At 47.1% G+C, this 24,777-nt stretch overlaps 2 protein-coding genes across 27 annotated transcripts in view; both read left to right on the plus strand.

The window, feature by feature from the left end:
* The window catches only part of LOC1281190 (uncharacterized protein CG43867), a 178,842-nt gene extending 175,575 nt beyond the window's left edge, over nt 1-3,267 (plus strand). For all 13 annotated transcript variants that reach the window (XM_061642015.1, XM_061642014.1, XM_061642018.1 and 10 more), the window contains one exon: nt 64-3,267. In XM_061642015.1, coding sequence (XP_061497999.1) covers nt 64-253 — 190 coding nt within the window. In that variant the 3' untranslated portion in view covers nt 254-3,267. The remainder of the gene's footprint in view (nt 1-63) is intronic.
* Nucleotides 3,268-5,414: 2,147 nt separating this feature from the next.
* Nucleotides 5,415-24,777, plus strand: part of LOC1281188 (1-phosphatidylinositol 4,5-bisphosphate phosphodiesterase) — a 44,336-nt gene continuing 24,973 nt past the window's right edge. Inside the window, exons 1-2 of one of the 14 annotated variants that reach the window (XM_061643976.1) lie at nt 5,415-5,570; nt 8,003-8,635. The gene's annotated coding sequence lies outside the window, so the exon portion shown is untranslated. Of the gene's footprint in view, nt 5,571-6,645; nt 6,998-8,002; nt 8,636-24,777 lie in introns of those variants that run through there. The other 13 variants (XM_061643977.1, XM_061643968.1, XM_061643969.1 and 10 more) reach the window with 13 other exon arrangements.

A 24,777-nucleotide genomic window follows, 5' to 3' on the forward strand; every position in this document is an offset into this window, starting at 1 on the left:
TCACTGTTCTTCATTTCTCCCCCTTTTTCTTCCTCCGGTATCTTTTTTCTTTTTTTCCCGCAGATCCCGCGCACTGCCCGGTTCGCTGACGGGAACGCCCGCCCACAACACGCTAAACTCCCACGCCACCCACGCCAACAACACGCTCACCTCCCACTCGCACACCCTCAACTCCCACGTCAGCCATACGCTCAGCTCGCACGGTCAGCCGGATATCCTGAAAAGCACACCGGACCATCAGCGGCACAAGTAGAGAGGTGGGACCAGTCCATCCTTTACCACGGCGACACGGCGACGCGTTTTACGTTTGAGTTTTGTGACTTTGCTACCAACGTGCTTTGTTGGTCCGTTGATCGATCTTTTTGACTGCGGTGTTGTGCCGTACTTGGGTGTGGCCACTCTTATCGATCCATCATCATCATCATCATCATCATCATCATGAACGACGAGGATATCATCTGATCGAGCTTACCCGAGAGCGGCTTTTGCAGCTACTGGCATTATCATTATCAGCATGATCATCATTATCATTAGCTTTAGCGCAGTGTAGTAGAATTTTCACCTTGCTTTTCCTCATCTACGCCCTGATGGGGATGCAAAGCGCATTTATCATTCGAAGCATCATCATCATCATCATCATAATTACCTATTAATTAACCAGTTCGGTTGTATTAACCAGCTCGGCCGTTACACACTGTGCTATTTTAGTTCATCTTTTCGTCTGTATCTTCATGTCTTGTCATAGGGTCCTTTTGTAGGTTTAACGGACGATCCGGAGCCCGGTGAAGGCGTGTGTTGTGTAATTTTGTGTGTGTGTCTGTATACTTTATAGCGCCGAGATCGAGTGGATCCCGCCCATGTTTTATGTTTTGTGTTTACGATACCTTTTTTTTTAAAGATTATTTAAACTAAGTCACAAAACTTAACCAACTCAACATTCCTCTCGACGATGCGTTGTTGGCTACAGGGAAAAACAGAAGCAGAAACGAATGAATCTTTGCGGGAACGCCCACAAGGAGACGCGATATTATTACCCAGGATAGTTAGTTTTGTTTGTTTGTTTATTTTAAACTTTGCCAAAGTGGATCGGTGCACTAATATTAACGTTTAGTTTAAGGTAGTTTCGAGTACATTCGTGCATTTAATTGTAACATAGATGGGAGTGCAACCTATACGATAGGGTGATTTTTTTTTGTTTATTTTCTATGTCAGTCTTTGTTTGAGTTTTCGCGCGTGTGTTTGTTTGTGTGTGTGTAAATCCACCCCACCCATTTCCCGGGTTTCTTAAAACCAAACCCAGCAACATTAGTGGAACAAGTTTTCTAATTCAACTAGGGTGCTCATTAGAAGGAAAACGCTCCTAGGTGTTGTAGGCATAAGCAATGCAGGGTTATTTTAATTTTAAATCAACTTACGACTCATTCATCATCGAACGTTTACGCTTGAAACTCGATCAGTTTAACATTAACAGTCCTCCCAGTGGCTATTGACCATTTTACCGCTAAATTCTTGTTTGCAATAGACTTTAAACGAACTTCCCTTCCCAAAGCCCATTCGTTGATCGGGGATGTGTAAAGGCCTTTTTTGTGCGCGACAATGGACGGTGTGGTGCGAGCGTAATACAGTACACGAGAGGAAAGAAATAATCATTGTGATCGAACAGAAGTGTAATATGTAAAAAATGGGTAATATCAATAATCCTAGCTATGGAGATAGGCACGAGCAATGAATGTATGTAGGTGGAACAAAAAAGGTTGAAAAGAAAGATATTATGCGCAACAACCCTGCCAGTAGGAAAGGAGGAATAGGAGAATACGAGTTGTTCGACATGGGAGGAGCGTTTGGTTTTAACGCTCTCGACTCTATGCTCGCGCGCAAATTGGTCACCATTTAGAATAGCAGCGAATGAAATCGGCGTAAAATCATCCAATCAAAATTTAAAAGCATCCCGCAAGGCGCGCACACATGTTATTATGGTCCTTTATGGTAGCACTCAACCACTCACTTACCCTGTATGTAATCCCTTACGCCCTGCAAAAAAAACTCTCGTAAACGAAATAGTCATCGATCGTAAGCAGCAGCATCGAACGATACGATCGTTTCACTATTGTGAATGTTGATGAGGTGTAAAACAAACGGTTTAGAAAGAGCGCGAAGAACCTTACTATAGAGTGCTAAAGTAGTGTATACTCTGCCAGTGTCCAGTGTAGTAATAGGGCAAGCACATAGCGCCACAGTCAGATAATAGTGCGAAACAGCCAATCTCTCTCTCTCCCCCAGTTGTGTACAGTAGTGATAGGGATTTTTTTTCGTAGTAGATCCGGGCATTGGTCCCATTGCAGTGCTCGAAAACGGAGGAAAAAACGTACAGCGAATCCAAAAAAAAACAAGAAGAAGCAGCAACCCCCCGAAGGTGGTCCCTAAGAGGCCGCAAGGATGGAAGGAAAGCAGTAGCAGCAGCAGCAGCAGCAGCAAAAAGCAGCTCCACAAAGCACAACATGTGTTTAGATGCAACGTTTAGATGCCGCAAACGGTCACGCGTAGCTTTCGAAGGATTTTTGTCCGTACAGTAGAGCTACACGGTGGCCGTGGCCCCGGTTTTTGGAGCTTTTATCCTTTTGTGGTCCTTCTTTTTGTATTGTCTCTTGAAGCAACTCAGGTGCAGCAGCAGTAGGAAGTGTGTTTTGTAGCCCGGCGTGCACTATTTGTGCGTGTGTAGTATTTATAAGCCGTAGCGGCGAGAGTGTAGAGTAGAAAAGTAGACAGGGGAGAACTCATGTGGAAACCAGTAGTAGGCAGCGCAACCCAATAGCAACAATTTAAAGCCAAAGCGTTGTGCAGGGGTGGTGTCCCTTTTTGCTGCTGCTACCGCTGCTTCAGCTGTTCCTTTCGTCCGGTATTCTTTTCATCATTTCCTTGTTATTTTCGTGTCATCATCAATAGAAACGCACAGAACGTTTGGCTACGGTGTGGTGTAGCCGTCATGAAGCGAAGCAGGAATTATGTTTGGATAAGGAAGCATGAACCATAATGATTTAACTTCAGACTAACTCAGTAGTAGTACCTCTGTTGAGGACAGTGTGTGAGAGAGCGTGTCAGCGTGCTGTCTGCATTAAGGCCTACAGGATGGTAAAGCAGGAAGATTTCGATGGAATGTTTAACAAGGAACAGGAAAAATTCAACAAAACACGTGCAACCGAATCAGACTCGAAGTGAACTCGAAAATGGAAGTGAAAAAAACAGAAGATATTAACCAAAAACTTTAAACCCGGTGGTAATTTTCTTGCCTTTTTTTGTTAATTTATAGTATTTTGTGCTTTTTACTTCTTTTTCTGTTTATGTTCTAGACTTGAACCTGTAGAATATATCCGAAAACATGGCGAGACAGGTAAAGGTGAGTAATTGATTAGTAAACAATACAATACAATACAACTGGGACATGCAAGGGCTTAGTGGTGAATTAACAAGAGTAGAGACTCGAAGTGGTAGTAGATGCTGTTGAAGTGTTTGACGGAAAGCTCTCTAGAATGATCTCAATCACCAAGATCAAGATGAAGAGAGTTATTAAGATGAAAAAGTGAGTGGAAGGTATTTTTGGGGTCCCAAGTTTGCGTACTGGTTGATCTGCCCCTGGCAAGTCTTTAGCAAAATGTTCGACCAGAGCACAAATCTAGTATGGATCGAGATAGATCCACTTTGGTGATGAGTAATCCCGAGTGGAGTCGTGGATTCACTCCGACTCCCAGCTCTAGAAAACTGAATCCAACTCAGAAGTAAAATCTAATTTTACTCCGCAATTCCGCATGACTGCAATTGAATGTCCTGTCGAGTCCGGATCTAGATTGTTCCGAGATTGCTCCTCATGGATCATGTTGATCTGTTTGTCTCGCTCTCACTAGAGTGAGAATATTTGTAGCTCACTCTCTCTTATTATGCGCTTATCACATGCTCTTATCATAGGAGAGAAAAGATGACGGACGGAGTCTGTATCCTTTCCCTCACTCTTTCTGACACCCCTGCGGGGTGCTGTGACCAATCGAAACGCTACTACCACTACCATGCAACAAATCGTAACGTTTGTCGACACCCCCTCTCACTTCTACAAACGTTACGTAATTGATGGATGACGCCAAAAGCACATTTACTACGTGATTAAAATGGTACCGGACGATCAAGCTCAGCGATCAGCAAGCAAGTACTAGTGATGGGCGGGTCGACCCGAACCTATCGGGTCGGAGCCATCCGTAAACGACCCGGAGTCGTTCGGGTCGACCCGAAAGGTACAAGTAGGTTCAGTGGGTTCAACGACTCCGGTAAGTGCGAGAAAGCATAAGCGACTCCGACCCGTTGGTGCAACGAGTTCGGGTCGGGTCGGGTCACGGTAGGTTCAGTTTGACCCGAGGGTGCAGCGAGTTCGGGTCGACCCGATAGATCAGTAGGTGCGAGAAAGCATAAACGACTCCGACCCATTGGTGCGGCGAGTTCGGGTCGGGTCGGGTCAAGATAGGTTCAATCCGACCCGACCCGAACTCGCTGCACCAACGGGTCGGAGTCGGTTATGCTTTCTCGCACCTACTGATCTTTCGGGTCGACCCGAACTCGATGCACCCGCTGGTCGGATTTGATTCCGACTCCGACCTAGCGCACCCGCTGCACCCACGGGTCGGAATCGATTCCGACTGGCTTGCACCCGACTCCGGGTCGGGTCGTGAAATGAATCGTATGACCCAACACTAGCAAGTACGTTTCTCGAGCCACACTAGTGGCTCTTTACGCCATATAGATGGCGGCTATTTTCGCTTCTGATCAATTAATTATCAATATAGCTCCTCAAATGAAACTTAGTATTTTTTAATAAAATTCAGCACTTTCAATCACTCCAAACATTAAAAAAAAATTGGTCTCAAACTGAGCCAATTTGGCGAAATCAAACTTCAGATTTTTGACGCATGAGAGAACCATCAAATAAGCTACCTTGTTTGACCTATCCCTTGGTAGGGTTTTTTGTTTCGCGGGTGTTAACATTTCGCGGTGCGTGCAAGGGGCTGTTATTTTGCCCCTAGAATGTGTATCAAAGAGTGAGAAGAGAACCGTGGAGAGAAAGAGAGAGATAGATTTCGTGATTCACACGACCGCGTAATGTACACGCAAAATCGTGTACATTGGCACCAGGTGGTGTTGGCGGTGGTGATGGCTGCTACCGCTGCAAATCTGCCAAGGTCTTTCGCGGTTAAAGATAATCACCGAAATGAGAGAAACGGGCAATGTTGTTGAGAAAGGAGAGCTAAATCACAAGAAAGAGAGTGAGCGATGTGTACTCATAAGAACGAGATAGAGTGATAGAGAATGAGAAGGAGAGAGATAATGTGCGAGTACATTGCATCCGAAAAGCATCCGGTACGGCACACCGGAACGACCTTGCTCCTCTTGAACGCTCACAGTCCCAGGTCGTTTGCTTCTCCAGCACAAACGGGCAAAGCCCAGGCTCGAAGGGGTCGAAGCATCACAGTTAGGTTAGGTCACGCCGTGTTCCTCGCCGAACCACCCGGAAATACACGCGAAGACGGATGGTAATGCTTCTGCTGTGCGTGCGTGCAGGCGTGTAGTATTGTTTTCGGAGCCAAGCAAACCATCGCATTGTATCGTTTCGTGCACGTTTGTGTCGGTTACTCTTGTTGTTTTAGTACCATATTCGTGTCCAAAGTCGTCCGAAACGCGTTAAGTATACGTTCAATTGTGTAGGTTCTCACTGGGGCCCCATGCCGCCGTGACAAACAAATTCGGTGCTAATTGTGTGAAAATAACATCCAAACACTCAGACGAACTCGGCCGTATATCGCCGTTCACTGTGTGATGCTTGCGTGTGTGTGTGTGTGAGTGTGTGTGTTCGACGCACGGTTTTTGTCAGTGGCGAATTTCATCGCGACACGGAACACGAAGGGCACCATCGTAGGAAGTGTAATTCCCATTACCCGCCCACCCCCCCCCACACACCAGTTCGCGGGAAATGCTGTAAATGCGCGCCGGCGAGAGCCGATAAGCGCAAAACGCACTCGCTCTCTCTTTCCCTCTCCATCTCTCTGTTGCTGAGGCTGCTGCTACTGCTATTGCCGTGCTGTCGCGAGAGAACAAACAGAGCGGTTCTGCTTCCCCTAAATGTGCGTGCGCGCGGCCTTGCGTGTGTATGGGTGTGCTTGATACGGTTGCCGAAATGTCAGATGGCAAGCAATGTGTGTGCGCGCTGCAGGGGTTTTCATCGCACATTATTTTGATATCGTATGATTTAATTTTCTACTTTTTTGTTTATTTATATTTGGTGGGTGTTGTGACTTTCTTGCATTAGTATAACACACTAGTGCATTGATTATTCGTAAATCATATTGCAAGTAAAACAATGGCACAGCATTTCGTGACAGTTTTCCGTACTCCAAACCATCCAGAGCGAGAGAGGGACAGTAACCCTGTAACACTGAAGTACTAGCTGCACGCTCCCCTGCACACAGTGCAATTGCGCGGAAAAGGGCATATCGCTGTCAAAAACTCGTGCACACACACACACCTGAGCGAACAGACGCACCGGACCAAGCGAGATCGACTGCAAACGAAAAAGGGCAAGCGCGTGCGAAAGAAAGGGAGCGAGCACAGACCGACGACGACCTGCCCGAGCAGCAGCAGCAGTAGTAGTAGTCGCACCAGCACCACCAGCAGCACCAGCAGCAGCAGCAGTGAGCAAACTAAAATTCTGTTTCTATTGTTTCTTGCCCCCGGCTGCTGTGGTTGTGCGTTGGACAGTGTCGTGCCTGGTGGCCCCCACAGAACACTAACACTGTGTACGTGTGTGTGTGTGTGCGGCGTTGTGCTGTGCTGTGCTGTTTTGTGCCAGAGAGAAGGGGTTTGACAAAAGTGCAGCAACAAACCCCGGGTACGACCGAGCAGTGGTTTAGCAAAGTGTGTGAGAATCGATGCTCAATGCCGAAAAAGAACTCCCCGCGGAATGGTTAGTGACCCCTCTGCCAGTCGGATGGTTGCCTTTGGCGTGGTGCAGCAGCCAGCGGTCGCCACCTACGGAAAAACAAAAAGGGCGTGCGCGCGGGCTAACGACACCGAATTATTCCCGTTGCTGCGTTTCCCGCAACGGTGTGTGTGTATGTTTTCGATGTGCTTGAACCGTTGTTTTCCCGTTCAGTTTTCCGCTCGTACCAATTTGCAAACAATTTCGCACGAGTGATTGTTGTGTTGCGGAATCGGAAAGAAAGAAGTACGAAATGAAAAACCGCAACAAAAAACACAACCAGAAGAAGAGAAAAACGTTCGATTGTCCCAAAAGAAGAACAGCAGGCGGTGAATTTTCTTAGCTTGCCGTACAGTGATAGACGTGTAGCGCTGTATGTGTGTGTGTGTAGTTCCTTTTTATCTATCTCACTGTGTGTGGGGCTGGTGGGTGAAAAGATTGCGCTGGGAAGGTTATTTTCCCCCCGAACACACACACGCACACGCAATACAAATACACAGCCAACCGGTTTGGGGGGGAGGGGTCAGACAAACTGGCTCAATTTCCACCGGGGTTTTTTTTTCTTTCCGGCTTTGACGACAGATCGTTCGACGATCAGCAGCCGCGATGTGCGCAAAAACACATCGGGGAAAGCGTGAAAATCTCAATAAACCCCTTCTATGTGTGCGTGTGTGTTAGTAGAAGTACGGAATGTGTTTGTTTGTTTGTTTTTTTTTTTGTTTTGGTTTTGATTTGAGCTGGTTCACGATTTTTTTTACCGGAAAATCGTTCTCCCCTGTACATCGATCACATTCCCACAAAGACATACAAACATTTAACGAGAAGAGTAAACGAGGAACAACACAGTATCCGTACTTTGCGGTTTTCCGCTCGCGAGGTGAAGGAAGATTTTCCACACCTACAAACGTGTGTGTGTGTGTGTGTGTGCGTGTCCATTAGTTTGGTCATAATTAATTTCGTGCAATGCGTGTATTTGTCTATCTATCTTAGCAGCAGCTGCAGCAGCAGTAATATCAACGCCACCTTCGATCGGGCAGGAAGATTGAGGTGTGCGAAAAGAAAATAAATCGTTTGTGTTCGTGCGTGTGTCTGTGTGTTGGTGTGAGCGCGTGTCTCTAGCGTGGGACGGCATGGTGGTACGGCAACCGTAATCGAAAATTGCACGGAACATCATTTCCCACCCATCATTATCGTAGCCATCATCATCATCATCATCTGCACCTCGTTCGGAGTCACCCACGCGCCATCATTGGCGCACGTGCTGCTGCTGCTCCTGTGCCGCCACCGTGAGCTCGGAAAAAGCATGAGCGGAAATCGCTGATTTGTGGCGTATGTGGGTGTGTGTGTGTGTGTATGTGTGTGGAAAACATCACTCGCTAAAGTCATTCCCTTTCGGAAGGCATCAAAACACACGGGTCGGCAGTGTTTGTAATTGAGTTTAGTGAAGCAGGCAAATCGGTGGTGTCTGTGTGTGTGTGTTGTGTGTGCGTGTGTGCGTGTAGCAAATTTGTGTGGCCTGCGTTTTCCTACCGTGGAGGTGTTAAGCTCGATGCTGCTTTTCAGGCGCACAATCCGCAGCGGCAACAGCATCGATATCATCACACATCGTAACGCCGGTTCAAGGTAAGCCGGGAAGGAACATCGTAACGCACTTGGGCGTTTAAACATATTTCTTCCACTGGGGGGGATGAGCTGAGCGTGATTTAGGGCGCACTGGTACACACTTTACTCTTTCTCTCTCTCTATATCTCTCTCTCGGTTCCCCGATGTACTTCACTTACCGATAATCCGGTGCGGTGTGCATCGCGAGAACTGTTTTCTTTCTATCTTGGTTTGTTAGTGTCCTCCCCCCCCCCCCCCACGCCCACCTGCCTAACCTAAACGGATACTGTATCATAAAGCAAACACTGCACGCGTCGGTCGCAAATCTTACCCCACCCCGAAGGGGCAGGGAAGGAGAAGGATGCAAGGAAAGAAGCTGTGGCGTACTATTTACAAACGGCGGCATCCCAAAACGCACGGGCAGCCAAAGCCTGTCCGCTTAATTCTGTCCCAGCCGCTCGCGAAAAGATGCGCACAGATGTTTGTCGACTCCGCGCCCCAGGCCCCCGGGGCATGATGATAACAGACCGGCTCTGCATCTCCCCCTTGGCACACTCTTTTTCTCTCTCTCTATACACCTCGTGTTAGATATGTGAGTTGGGCAACATCAATGAATGCCGGCCTAATTCCGGATGGCGGGTGTGTTTTTTTTTTCTTCCAACTACTTGTTTGGTCGGAGGAAACGTACTACTACTACGCTGGTCGAGTAAGACGACAACAAATGTCATTGTTTTGAGTATAGCATCTCCCAGGGGGTGTTGTTTTTGCACACTATATGCTTGATTGTTTCGAAAAGCTCGTCTAGCAATTGGGCCTTAGTTCCGGGATTTTTTTAAAAAAGATGCTTTTTGCCTAATTATGGACAATTTTTGAGGAAATTTCCCACCAATCAGCTTCCCCAGGTGTGTCGATGTGTTTGTACACTGGGATCCGGATCATTAGGCATTTTAAACAATACGAAGAAAACATTTGACTAAATACAACAATTACTTCCAACTATGGGACTTGGAACTGAGAGACAGAGATGTGAGAATGTATTCTTGTTGGTGTTACCTTTTAAATGCCCAAAGCATTCTTAAAGGTCTTTAGATCATCCCTAAAACTGTCTATGAGACTCAATCTGAGATACTTGTGAGAATGTATTCTTGTTGTTGTTACCTTTTAAAAGCCCAAAAGCATTCTTAAAGGTCTATAGATCATCCCTAACACGGCGTGCTCTGCTTAAAACAGTCTTCAAAGTTTAATACACTGTTGTAATCAAATCTCAACAACATGATCCTATTGTTTTCCAAAAAAACACAAAATAAGCAACTCTCACTCTTTAATCACCGTAATGGAAACGTGTCATCGTACACGCCTTAAATGATTAGATTTTACAGTATCTTTCAACACAGGCGTAAAGCAAGTGCGGCCCACTCCCGTTCCCCCAGTAGCCCACTCCCGCGGTGATGTGTACAATCCAATAACTCCAGCAAGCCCCTAATATCTATGACCTTGTCATCGGGCATGACTTGGCCGGGGCCGGGTTGTTCCTACCTGTAACACACACAAAACCCACGAACCCCAACCCCCCGGCACCGAGATACGCCAATGCAATCTAATCTCCACTCACAGAGAGCAGCAGAGCAGAGATGACAGAGAAGGGACAAAAAGTGCTGGCTTAACTTTTTTTTCCACCCCAATCCGGAATTATGCTCGATTTACTCGAAACAGACTCGTGCCTAGACGATTGTGTACGGACGCGCAGTCGAGAGGCAGGGTGCTTTTAGGAGGAGAGGAGAATGGGGCTGAGGGGGGCGGGGGGGGGGTAGTCACACACCGGCTTGCTTGGACAGATCGCAGTGCCCGCTCGGGGTGGTGCACGGCTGTGTCAAATTAAGTAATTCGATCCAATTACACTCCTTCCTGGGTGGGGGGTGTGGCAGAGAGGACGGGATCAGCCCCCTTCCATTCGTCCGTCCGTTCGTTCGTCTGCCATGAGATGGTTTGCTCGCAAGGTGCGAAAAAAAGCCCTACCGACCACAAGCGGTGGAACGGCGGTCTCTTCTGGTCCCATCGTCTCCATTGCTGGAACGTTGCACAGTAGGTTTGGTGTTTTGCAGAAGTGAGGTGTTTTGGAAGTTAGTTGCTTACCGCCCGTTAATACCGACACGTCGCCACTGGTGACCTCATTTCCGTAGGCTGGAAGGGAATGTTCGATAGGCGGATGTGCCGACTGAGACAAGGATTCAACCACTAGCGCGGGCTCTTTCCTGCAGGCTGCCAGCGTCCAGCGTGGTGTAATGGAAGAAGGACTCATGTACGGTATAGCGGATAGTGATGGCTACGTTAAGAAGCTTCAATTTTTCTTTTAAAACGAGCTGCAAAATGCCTCTGTCAATGTCATAAAAAATCTGACTGAAACAAACTCCATGTCAGCGTCACGCACTCAATTGTGATAATCAGAGGTGGTACTCAAAACGGTTGGTGTGACCAATGCATGCTTCATGACATTTTTGCGACCATCGCTTGATCAGTCACTATGTCATGACATTTTTTTTTTACTGTGATCAAATCTGCAAAATGTCACTGACATAGTCATGAGTCATGACAAATTCCGGCTGAAACAAAACCATATCAGCGTCACGAGCTCTACTGTGATGATCAGAGGTGAGCCTCAAACAGTTGGTGCGACCATCACATGCTTGGTGACATTGTGTGCAACCAACTCTTGGTCAGGGAGATATACGGTGCTTTCGAGTGGTTCCAAGAAACATAATGAGCATGTTTTCTGGCTCTGTTTGACCAGACAGATAATCAAAACAGACAGAAGGTAGAAAGCATGCTCATTTTGTTGCTTGAGCCCTCATTTCAAGCATATTCCAAGAATGTCGTGATTATCGCCGACAGAAAATGTCGTGACCAAGTGAGTTACCAAGAGCTGGGTGCTAATCAAAATGTCACCAAGCATGTGATTGATCCTACAACTGTTTGAGTCTCGTCACTGATCATCTCAGTTATGTACGTGAGCTGATTTGAGCTTCGTTTCAGTCATGAGTGTTGGTGAGACATGTCATGACGCATTGAGTATCAGCAACGACCATCAAGCTACCATGGATATATTTGTTTTCGTTGGTGAGTATCTCGTGATGCTCATGACATTTTGCAGCACTGATTTTGGTGCCCATAAATAGGCCCAATACTGCATGACTACATTGTCATACAATTGACGGTCACGTGAATTTTTGACAGTATATTTCCTTGCTGAAAATATACCCTTTATGGGTTTAACATTTAGTACAGTAAAAATCATTAGCTCTGTGAGCTATAGTTTCTCAGGACTATTAGTTTAATTTGTACGCCGCCTCCTCCTGTCTCCCGCCTAGACCGGATCTTAACCGCGTGTGTATGTACCGTTCGGTTGCGGTCTTTTTTTTTGTTTTGCGCTTGCGTTTCACCCTGCACGCGCATCGTTCACACGGCGTGAGAATCGCCTTTGCTGCTCGCGTGACCTCGCGAGATTGGTTAAGGGCGCGCGGAGATTGGTGTAAACAAATCGGCCGACCGGCAAGCGTGCAAGCATTTCGTTCAGGCCCATCATCCTCATCGTCGTCCAGCGTCCAGCGACGAAAGTGTTGCGATTTTTGTATGCGATAATTAAAACGTGTCGGCTGCATGCATCGTTTTCCAGCCCGGCGAATGATTGGTGGCCGGTGGCGGACTTGTTTGTAAAATCACGAATCGTTTGAAGAGGCATTGAGAAAGTGATGCCGATGCCGAAGGGTCAGCTTGGTTCAATTGATATGACGGGGCCTGGATTGGTTGGCGGTAGTTTTGTCCACTTTACGTTCTCCCAGTCGGTAGTCGGGAGGAGATCATGGGTTTAATTCTCTAGCTCGAGGGCGCATTCGCGGTAGCCCATTTCGTTTGTTGTTGTTGAGGACTTTATTTTTTAAGGGTTTGATAAAACAAGCACGACATGAGAAGCGCTCATTTTATTTACACTCCTCTCGCTCATCCTCCTATAACGGCTTAATTTCGTATCACGACACACAGGCAGGCACACTAAGCGCCATAGGTGTGCTCTCGTGCTAATCAGTGCTGATTGATGCTAATTTTACACTGCCGACGTCAATGGACGAGCGGCTGATGAGACGTTACCCTAGCCCTGTATAAGGTGGGTCTCTTATTTCCTTGCTGGAGAAGTCAGCCTTATTTACCACTCCTTCTGGGCTTGTATTTCCTATGAAACAGGGCCGAGGGTTCCAACTTTATACTGCAGCCGATCAGTGATCTCCAATCTTTGTGGTACTTGGCGTTAACAGGCATGGTCCGCGAAGGAATTTATTTTTGAAAAAGAAAAGCTTATAACTATCCATATCGTTCCCACAATTAAGATAAAATTTATTTACATTTAGAATAAGAATTAAACCTATTTTCGTTCAAAAACGTTGAATTTTGGGCTCTTCCAAATGTATACCCTCAATAGATGTGGGCCGTGGCAAATGTATTTTTAAAGGCCAAGTTGGAGAGCACTGTTGTAGTGGATCCTACCCTTGAGGGTATGCTGTTGTTCTGAGATCAGCCGAACAACGCCACTAAGAGCATTTTGTTCCATTTGAAAAAAGTTCGTCAGCTCCGTTGAACCCTCTTTCCAAGCGATGAGCAACTAATTACCGTTTGAAGCATACACCCTTTCAAGCGACTGATTTGTATATGCAACGGCGCATCTCAACTGTGTGGAGTAAATGGTTTGCAGAAAAAAGAATACAATGCCCTACCCAACGATAAACCATTCTGGTGCCATTCACCCACCCATCATATCCCGCAGGACTTTTCAAAAGTTGATGGCAACTGTCCTCAATGATGGTGCTTTTAATGGGTGCTGCTGGTGCAATGCTTATGGCGGTACCGCAATGCTTCCATGGATATTCGTCTGCACTGAAAACAATCACTGCATAGAGCTGACTTCCTTCATCATGGCTCCCTTCATTTCCCATCCTTATCACGACCCTATCCTAGTTGTTGCCATAGAACCACTTCGTTAGTGCTGGAAGAGTGCATGATACACACCTTGAATAGTAGTCGTGTGGATCGCTCGGTAATTGGTCACTTCTGGTGGTAAAATTTTAATAGGCTACCGTGTTTCCGTGATAGAGCCGGAAAAACGCTGCTGCTGCTGATGCTGCTGCTGCAGCAGGCCCGTGCGAAAATACACAACCCTGCCCTCGTCGGGTGGCACACTGGTGATCCGTTTTTTTTTTTTTTTTTGTTAGAGGCATTTCTTCTGCTATGAATCATAGTCGTACTCGCATACCCATGAGGCAACACTGAAGCGACATACCGACACGGTTGAGAGATGCTCCTAACTAACCCTCAACCACGCTATAGTTCATTTCCGGGGAGCTGTTGAGTATGTCGGGAGTGCTTAACTCACCTGCTTCGTTATGCTTGCTATCCCTTAGGGTGCAAATGCTTAAAGCGGACCGTTTTTTCACACCTTTTTGTGTCGAAAATCCTCCCCACACCCCAGCCTCTTTCTGCTGACGGGGGAGTACTTTATTCTTCCTACGACGACCAGGTGTCGGATTTAACGACTTCAAAGCAGCTGCATCCTTACTTGCTCCTCGGTGGTAATGATGCCTTTCTAATAACTAGGCGCTTTCGTCCATCTCTTCATGTGGTTGTTTCTTAACAGCGCAAGAATGAATTATTCTGGAGTAATGTGATATTTGTCTATTAATCACCGTAGCTTGCGGTAAACTGGTCACCTTCATCACCCATCGAATGTATACTCGTGCGATTCCCCACGAACCAGATGGCCATTTGGGTGGCGATAAAAATGTTTTGCTACTGGTACGGCATTTCTAACCGGTTGTTCATCTTTAAAAGCGAGCTTGGCTTTATGCCAAAGGCGCCAATCGGCAAACGCGTCGCGGGGGTATCCGTGGTGGGAAAGAAAACAGACACGATTGGAGTTTCGGACCGTTAAAACCGAAATCCGTTTGATTTTCCCAATTCATGCACCGGGAGATGGGAAGCGTGCATTGGGGCGTGTTCTATAATTGTTGGGTATCAATGCAAATTCGCACACGATTTTCTTTTGGTTTCTGATCGAACGTGTTTTTCTTTGTTTTGTCTGGGTTAGTGATGGGTAAAGTTGGCCAAAATCCGGAGTCTTGTCCGATCCGACTCCGATAAATTCGGACTCCGCAGGTAGGTCTGCGCTGCAATATCCGGAGTCGTTCGGAATCGTCCGAAATGGCCCGGAGTCGTCCGGAGTCGTTCGGAGTCTTCCGGAGTCGTCCGGAGTCATCTAGAGTCGCCCGGAGTTGTTCGGAGTCGTCTAAAGTCGCCCGAAGTTGTTCGGAATCGTTCGGAATCGTCCGGAGTCGTCTGGAGTCATCCAGAATGGGCTGCAGACGGAGTCATCCGGAGTCATCTGGAGTCAGCCGAGGTCGGTTTGTATAGGAAGTGCACGCGCAAAGTGAAAGACAAAAAAAACACAAAGAAAGGAAATATTTTATCACAAGCACATTAAACCACACGGCTCCTGTTGACTCCGCACGACTCTGGACGACTCCGAACTAGTGGAAAACTATGGGAAAACCCTCGGACTCATCGACTCCGGGTCCGGATCACTCCGGATCCGGAATGACTGTCCATTATCGTTCAGACAATTCTTGATGAGTTCATTGACTTTCAAGTCGTACATCGAATATGTACGAAAACTGATCCGGAGTGATCCGGAGTGATCCGGAGTGATCTGGAGTGATCCGGAGCGATCCGGAGTGATCCGGAGTGATCCGGAGTGATCCGGAGTGATCTGGAGTGATCCGGAGTAATCCGGAGTGATCCGGAGTAATCCGGAGTAATCCGGAGTGATCCGGAGTGATCCGGAGTAATCCGGAGTGATCCAGAGTAATCCGGAGTGATCCGGAGTAATCCGGAGTGATCCGGACTGATCCGGACTGATCCGGAGTCGAATACAGTTATGATCCGGAGCCGGAGTCATATTTTGCGCACCGGAATCGGAGTTGATCCATGACTCCGCTCCGGATTACCCATCACTGCTCCGAACGACTCTCGATAACTCCGACTCCGGACTACTCCGGACGACTCCGAACGACTCCGAACGACTCCGGGCGACTCCGAACGACTCCGTCTCCGGGCGACTCCGGACGACTTCGAACGACTCCGGGCGAGTCCGGACGACTCCGAACGACTCCGGACGACTCCGGGCGACTCCAGACGACTCCGGGCGACTTCGGACGACTCCGAACGACTCCGACTCCGGGCGGATCTAGTGGTTCCATTTTGCCGAAGTCGGAATCGGACTAACAATAGTCGGAGTCGGATCGGAGTCGTGGGTGCGCTTCATACAGCACATCACTAGTCTGGGTAGCCAAATTTCCCGTCCTGCGGTATTTCCTCAAAATTTCCCATACGCTCTATGCAATTTTCAAGCGTGTTCACGTGGTTTGTATTTGTTGGAGCTAAATGTTGGTTGATTCACTTGTTTTGTAACATCATCATACGAATTATTCGCTTAATTTAATTTTTAAGCATTTATGTCTATTTTCTAATTTCTTATTCAAGTGTTGTGTTCAATTGAAATTTGAATTTTGAACATTTCACAGAATTCTCATGCGCACTTTTCCATGCTATGAGGATCACAATCAGAATGCAAACCTTCAATGCTTCATTTCGTTGAATTTCTTCAAGGATCTATCCTAAAAACACACCTTCTTTCGTGTTTTTGGAACCTGCTACCACCGGAAGTGTGCTACTGTTTTCGAGTTCGCTCCTTTCGGTAACGAATTTGGCCGTGAGACTCCACCCGCAGCTGTTAGCCGTCAATTCTTACCCTGTGCTTAGCTTGCGTGCTGAACGTTATATAGCGCACCGGGTACCCTTAATCATGAAATGCCGTGGAAAAGAAGAAAAGAAGCGATGTATTATTACACACAGCAGAGATGTAATAATTATTATTACGGGTTTGGCGGCCGCGAGAGGTGCCAGTGAAAGGTGGACACCGCTGGTTATATGGCTGTTGGCGGGTTGCTACAATTCACATCCAATCCTTTTTCACCTGCCGGGACGGAGAATTATGAGGCCCAATTTTAACTACAAGCCCTAGAAGAGCGTTGGGGCCTTCGTGTTCCAAAATCAGAGCTCATCAATCATCAAGAAAAACCCCTCGACGGAAAAGGGAAAAATACATAAAATTGTATAATGTATCTTTTCACGACACAACTCGCGTATGTGTCTGTGTAGGGTGAAGGGTGAAATAATTATGCCACTGAGAGCCCTCCTGCAAGAGAGTGTGATTAAATCACCACCTTGCGCGCGTTTTTTTATCACTAACGATCGATAAGGTGTGCGGAAAAATGTCGATTACTTTGTTAGCAGCTGTTAATGGAGCTTAGATTGTCCGCCTCCTTCCCACCTGCGCACGGTTGCTATTCATGCTCATGCTAACAATAGACTGCAGAGGCATTGAGTCTACAAAGAGCTTTCAACAGTAGGTAACGATCACGTCGCGATAAGAAAGCCTCCAATGATCCAGAGCTAGAATCATATGCACACATAGCCTAGCTGAATGGTAGGACGAAGGTGTAATGGCCGCACTTTTTAAAGGGAGGAACTAGCAATGGGGCTGCCGCTCCCTTGTGTTGCATCCGCGGGACCATTAAACTGATAATGAGGTGTAAAGCACGTTACGCCCGAGGCGTGTGGCCTACTTTCCAACACCAGAATGGAGAATGCGTTAAGGTTGAGTCCCCCATTCCATGTGCAGTGGACGACGACTTCAAATATCAAGCCTCCTCCTGTCGTTCTACTCCTTTTTCTCCTCTTCCACGCCACGCCTTATAGATATTTGTGCTAAAGGACACTTGCCAAAGGATCCCTTCCCGTCTTGCCCGCCAACTCAAGGACATTCACACTGAAGTGTGCCGCATTAGTCGAATGCCGCGCCGGTCGAGCTTTCATTCAGCGCCGATAATGATGTGGATCAGATGGTAGATCGGGGTACGGGTAAAAGCGAAAGGTAAAAATAGCAAACTGATTGGTCGGGGGTGTGTGTGTTTTCGTATGTTTGCGATGCGTGTATCCTGTCGCAAGTGCGCATTTGCTTGCTTGATATAGCCCCTCAAGCAAGGCACTACTTCCTTTCTGCGTTGCACAATGGGAGCGAACCGGAAGGGGCTCCCATGCGTTGGCAACGGGAAGGAGGTGTCCCAGGAACGTAGATAATGGGGCATTTTTTCGCTCACGATAAGGATATGTGAATATTTCTTTCATAGCTATTAAACTGCGTAAGGGTTGGCAGCGACGACGAGGTATAGTTAGTGTGAAGCAGCAAAAAGATGTTGATCTTTATATTTTATTATCTCTTTCAATACTATTGCTCTTGCGGAAAGGGTTATTTAGAGTAACAACGAAAGCAGCTACGAAACTGTTTTCAAAATTTCAGTTTCTAAAGTTTGCTAAATTGTTCTACTAACAGCTGTTAAAATTATACCACAACTTTCTGCTTCCCTTTGCGCCCTGCGTTCTTCAAACTCAAACGCGCGTCCTGTTCAATAAAAATAGTCGAAAACCCTTTCTTTTTTTTCTTTGCTTTGTTTTGCGCTTCCGACACTTCCCTTCCCGCCACTTCAAACCCGCAAAACCATTTTCCCCGTTCTAACCCCCCGCTCTCTCACAAGCGTTACTTCCGTTGTATCGCGTAACGCGTAACTTCCGCCCGGTAGCTTTTTTTTTGTTTTCTGGATTTTCTTCGACCCTCTACCCGTCCTCTACTGTCCTCTGACCATGGGAGCAGCGCCAGTGCACAATGATGGGGGTGTAGTTTTGTCCACTTTCGGTGTGGTCAAAAAACTTTTTTAATAAATCCACCGAGAAAGGAGAGAGGATGTTGTACCTACAGGCTTTCTACTTCCACTGCTGACGTCACGCAAATTGGTGTGCCGCCGCCTGGCTTGTTGCATATAAGGTGTATATAAGTAACTCGCACGTTTTATGTGTGTCCTGTATGGCTGTGTAAAGGCATACAATATTTAGTTTTCTCTTTTTTCGCTGAAAATACAAACGTGCTTTAGAAAAGCTTCGATGAAGGTGCATTTACTCCTTCCACTTTAGAGGGGTTTTTTTTCATTCAAAGTAAAGTAAACATAGTGTATAGTAGGACCGGGAAGGATGAAACCTTGATACCGCCTTTGGTCGAGCCTTTTTTTCTGCTTTACCTCACTCACAACTACACTGACGCTGATGAGCTTTTTAAATTTTCATCAGCCGCTTTCATGGTCATGAACGATTTGCTTTACACAAGGGGTACCGCATGTGGGATAACCGCTGCCGGTTAGTAGTGTGTGAGACAGAACGTTGGTCGTACAGGTTTTGCGGGTGTGTTGTATTGAAATTGTTGAAAAAGATTTTACTCTATTTTTGTAGATATCTTGTACTACTCATTAGTCTAATGGAACGAATGATAAGAGAGTATGAAAGACTGGCATGTTTTCTAATAAAAACATTTTACTCTGCAGTACATAGTTAAACAAAAAATAACCATTAACGTCTAGCAACGAAGAATCATACTTCAAATTCTTCAAAGCATCACCGCGAACCGAAATGTTGCATACATAATGGAAGCTCAATTAAAACTTGCTTTGCCCCTGCAACCCCTCCTCCTCCCGGTGTGTCAAGTGGTGACGCTCACAACACACAAAAGAAGCGTTCTGCAATATTTAGTGGCCATTGGCAATGGCTACGAACGATATACTCCAAAAAAAAGAAAGAATAGGTTCCATTCTCATCGCGCCCCAGCCGCCAATCTGCAACTGACGTGCAGCGGCGGTTTTTGCTTTGTCTATTGGTTCGCCTGGCATCTATTGTTACAGAAAAAGGGTGAAGGGGAGGGTGGGGGGTCCTCCAGGAGTTGCATTCAATTGAACCTGCCCGCCCTCGAAACAATGCGAGAGAATAGGCATTATGCGCGCACAACAGAGACAAAGCCGCCCTATTCGTTCGTTTGCCATCCCAGCCGGTTTTGGTGACGACACACACACACAGGACACTGCTTCCTGCAGCGGACACACCGTAAAGACGGCAAAGCGAAATCCTTGAAAATGTTGAAACAGTGTGTGTGTGTGTGTGTGTGTGTGTCACTTGTTCCGTTGCACATCTGTCTAAGAACAAAGCCCTGTGTACACCTTCGAGTGGTGCTTTGCTTAGCATTGAAACGGGAAGAATCGTTGATGAGCGCACACTTTAACGAAACACGGCTGTGGGACAAGCTGGGTGCGCACACACACACACACACACGGGACACCGATCGTGTTACACGCGGGGCTTAACCGGAGGCTTTGAACGAAAATCGATTCTCGAACGTCGTCAGGCCACGGAAGTTAGTCCCGCGGGTTTCGTGCTGCCTGCCCCCTTCGGAAAGGCTGCGGTTGTGGTTGCTTTTGCTGCTGCTACGGCAGCTGCTCGATCTTGCTTGGGTCGTGTATCGCTTGAAGCAGCTAACCGTGAGAGTTTCTGTTGATGAAAACAAACAAAAAAAGACAGATAGAAGGTCACAAAAGCTCACCACAATAGAAAAAAACAATTGCATAATATTCCTATACCTCCATTTATAACGAATATGAGACACACTCACAATCCCGGAAGAATGTCGTGTCAATGCACAAATGCAATCAAATCGCGTCTCCCGCACTCTCGTACTCGCGCTAAAAATATGTCCCCACCACCTTTGCCACCGGAGCCAGATAGAAACCGCATCTGCCTGAACATGATTGAAATCGTAGAAGCAAAGGACACAAAGGCATGTGGGGTTGTGCCCCCACCGCTTTACATCGATGCTCTGGTGTGCCTTGCACGTGCTGCTCTGACGTCAAACCGAGCGATGGTGACGGAGCGCCAAGAAGGATAATGTGCTGACGATTAGCAAGCGAAAGAGCTTTCCCTGCTAGCCCCCCCGCTGGGTGAAAGGGTGAAGCGAGTAGAAGAAGATGGGGTGCATACGTCACAAGCTCTCTGGTCTGGCCTCTGTTGAGCCTAAGTCAAAGCTGTAAAGAGGCGCTGCTGAAGTAGACCGAACACACACATTTCCTGCCAAAGCGGATGCTCTATTAAACGACGCCCCGAGGTAGCATCGATTCGGTCTCTCTGCGGTGCAGGTGCAACTCCGCTTTATGGTGCAAAAGTCATTAGCAAAGGTCCTTGAAACGGTGTAACTGTGGGCTTCTTTTTTTAGGTGTAGAACAGGATGCATTTCAACCCTCTGCCGTACTATCGAAGCATCATCTCGTCGGTGGTGGTGCGTTGTTGTAGATTGAATCTGGAAATATTGCTGAATCGCTCTGCCACAACATCCACAGAAAAGAAGGTCAATCGAGTGGAATGGGTAATTGAGTACAGGGTGACAGCACCCTACCCAGGAAGTATCTCGGGCTAGGTCACTTTCCATCATTTATCATGTGAGTTTTGCTCCCTGCGAGTAGTGCGAAAGTTGTAGTGGGATGCTAGGCAATTGTAGGGTCCTCTTTGCGCCACAGCCGGAGAACGAGAACAGAGTGGCAATCAATAAATCTATCAAACGTCGCCAAAGTTCGCAAGTTGGACAGTTCGTTGTGGCTGGTCCGCGGTGGGTAAAGTTAATCAGCATAACTCTTCCTGCCACCAACACAATCGCAGGGAAATCAGGATGGCAAGTTGTCACATGTACATCATCAGGCATCACAGGAGTTCGTATGGCTGTGATCATCTTTGACGTCATTTGTGAGCATGTGAAGAACTCATCCGTTTCGATATCTTCTATCAAGAAATCCAGAACTACTCGTTAGTGTTCAAATAGCGCTTAACTAAACCACAATCACAATAGTTTAACGACTCTACTGCAACTGTTGAAAACTTGAACCTCTCCCCAAACCCCAAGTTTTTGCAAAACAACAGCATTTCCTCTTTCACACCTTCCAACGAACACATTTTCCTTCTTTGCGCTCTTCTATTCTGGGCATAGCGGCGGCGGGTCTGTTTATCTTCTATACTCCGCTGCATCCGGCATTCCCCGGGTGTGTGTTGGCTGCTGTTTTGATGCAGTAATGGTGTTAGCATAAATAAATCATTTTTCCCCAAGCGCAAATTCCTCCTCCTCCTTCTCGCTCGAACCCACCCACTGTCATCCACAGAGCGGCAACAAGGAATGGGGAAAGCTACAATTCAGAAGGCCAGATGTGGAGGCGGCGGCCACCAGCATCCAACATTCCTTTCGCACCATTGTGCCGCGCACAGTTTTTTTTTGGTGGGATGGGATGGGTGGGTTGTGTTTGTGTCCGTACGGACACCTGCTCGTATCATAAACCACCCCTCCAGCACACACACACACACACACACACACACACACACACACACACACACACACACACACACACACACACACACACACAAACACATACGGTGGCGGGGACGATCATTTCCGGCCAGCAAACTCTGAGTGCTGCTGTGCTGTATATTACGTACGGGCGGTGGAACATCACATTCTTCCAATATTTCCAATCAATGTTCCGAATGAGTTTTTTGGGCCACGTGGTGTTTGCTGCCTGCAGCATGTGCCCTATGTACATCTCCTTCTTCCCCGTTGCCATGGGTTTTTGGTGGGCTGTGTGTGGTAGCATGCTTTGACCTTTTCCCGATTGCCCAAAACCCGCCCAACACTCACTGTTGCCTGTTGCTCAGTGGGTTGGAAATTTGTTTTTCCCATCTGCAATTGGCCGGTAGCGCTTTTCCACGGCGGCCGATGTGTTGGCGATATTGTTTTACCTGTTGCTGCTGCTGCTGCTGCTGCTGCAATTGGATATTCATGTTAGTAGGTATGTGCACCACCACCACCAAAACCTACACACGATATGATTTGCCTAAACAATATTTTCCACCAAATTTCGGTATAACATTTATCGATAGTGAAATCAACACATCCATTTATTTATTATATTTTTAATTTCCTTTGCTACGATTTTTATTTCCCTATGTTTACATAATTAAATCACACTATCTGGAATTAAACGTGCCAAACCAGCCACATACTATTCTGCCTCATGAGCTAATGAACAATTTGATCGTGGGAAATCAATCCTGCCTTTGCCTTCTCTCGGGGGAAATCAAGCTAAAGCGCGAGTAGAGTAGTGTCGTCGGAAGGAAGCAAAGCCCTTTAATTTGTCCTCCTTGCGCAACTCCCCTGCACTGTGCACGGGGAACGGTCCCAATCGCCCAATATCGCGGTTGGTTTAAATTTAGAATATTGCGCGCTGGAACAACGTTACTTTCCCAAAATAATCCAGCACGATACTTTCTTTTAAGAGAATGTTCAATTTCTTCTTTGGAAGATATGTTGTGCAGTGTTACGGCAAGAAGCTTGGATGGATTACACACAATCGCGTGTGCAGGTGCTCTCTAACACAGAGAGTGCAATCGGTTTATGCGGAAGGATGGGCGCGCACCCGAAGGGAAGGACAATGGCATATACATAAAACTCTCAAAACGGATTGTGTTTCGCTCCGCGGGAACTGACATTTGCAAAACCGTACGGCGGTCCTGCCTGCTCTCTCATGCACAAATCGATAATGGCGCGCGGCTACGAGACGACGGCGCTCCACCACCACCCACCCAGCACTCACAACGAAGTACTGCCGTGGCTTTGTTTTTTGCTTGTGCATTTCCCGGGCCTGTCTTACACACACACACACACACCGGGCTCACGTTTTCGTGGCACACACTTTTTGCACTGCCCTCGGTTTTACAATTTCCTCTTCAAATGGTGCGAGGTGCACGTGCTCCAGGAGGAACGTGGCCAACGCGGCCACAGCGGCTGGAACACCACCCTCCCTTAGCTCTTCGGGGGTTTGTTGTGTTGTTTGACTTTACCCCTACACATTTGCGGGCTCCGCCGAGTGCTAAAGTGGAAAAGTTCTTCATTTATGTTCAATGTGCCGTACCCTACTGCCACGGCACTGCTTCCACCTTTTACCTTTTGGAAATGAGACATTTCTTTTTCGTTTTTTTTTTGTTTTGTTTTGTTGTATTGCCAACCGACCAAAATGGGTGGGTGAGTGGAGCAAACAAAAAGTGTTTCTGGTGGTTTTAAAATATGTAGCATGCACGAAAATGATTTCTTTATGTAATGGGAGGGAGGAAGGGGGCAGGTTTCCTTCACCCCGTTCCCGGGGGAGAGCTTCTAGGGGGGGTTTGGGAGGGGGGGGGAAGCGAGTGTTTCAACTGGGCGCATTACGTTACTTCGAAGGGCACGGGCGGCACGTATCCCTTTTCCTTAGGTGTGCGTGTGTGTGTGTGTGTGATGTTGTATTATCGCATCACGGAACTCGCGGAAAATACGGGAAAGCATTTTAAAAGTGTAAACTGCGCTAAACGTAATAATGCAAGGTGAAAAGGGACAAACTAAATCAACTTTAAAGCATTTTTTGTTTTTTTTTCTTTGCTTTCGTCTAAATAATTGCACTTTTAAACAATCGATACACAAACAACCAAAAAAAAACATCCACACACTCCAAATAATGTTCACCGTTTGCGCTTCTGCCTGAATGCCTGCACGGCGACTGAAGTAACGACAGCCGCGCGTTACACCAAGAACCGCGCTCACCAAATAGTCACCATTGTGGTGTCCACTGAATGGCTTCTGCAAACGGGAAATTTGCACACACACACACACACACACACACACACACACACACACACACACACACACACACACACACACACACACACACACACACACACACACACCCATACATCCAAAGCTCTCGGGGAAACCTTACCAAAGCCTTCAGTGCTGTTAATCCCTACTACGACCTTATGGCGTGTAACAGCTTCAAATCGAAGCCGTGGCGCGGCACTGTTTTACCAACCTACCATCCCCATGTCGGGCCGCACACACACATACACGTACAGTGTCCTAGCGAGGCGATCGAATTTTAAGGTGTCCCCAGACAGGCACAATTCTACCCCAATTCTTCCACTTTGACACAAGTCCGTCCGTTCCCCCTCCCAAGCCCTTTAGGGACTCACTGTCCCGCTTTCGCTCTAGCGATACATATCCCACCGTTACACAAAACCCACCATTCTCGACCCCCTCTCCGCCGGGCCCCTTTGGGACCACGGGGGTG

This window comes from Anopheles gambiae, chromosome 2, assembly GCF_943734735.2.
Source record: "Anopheles gambiae chromosome 2, idAnoGambNW_F1_1, whole genome shotgun sequence".
In the NCBI taxonomy this organism is placed as follows: Eukaryota; Metazoa; Arthropoda; class Insecta; order Diptera; family Culicidae; genus Anopheles; species Anopheles gambiae.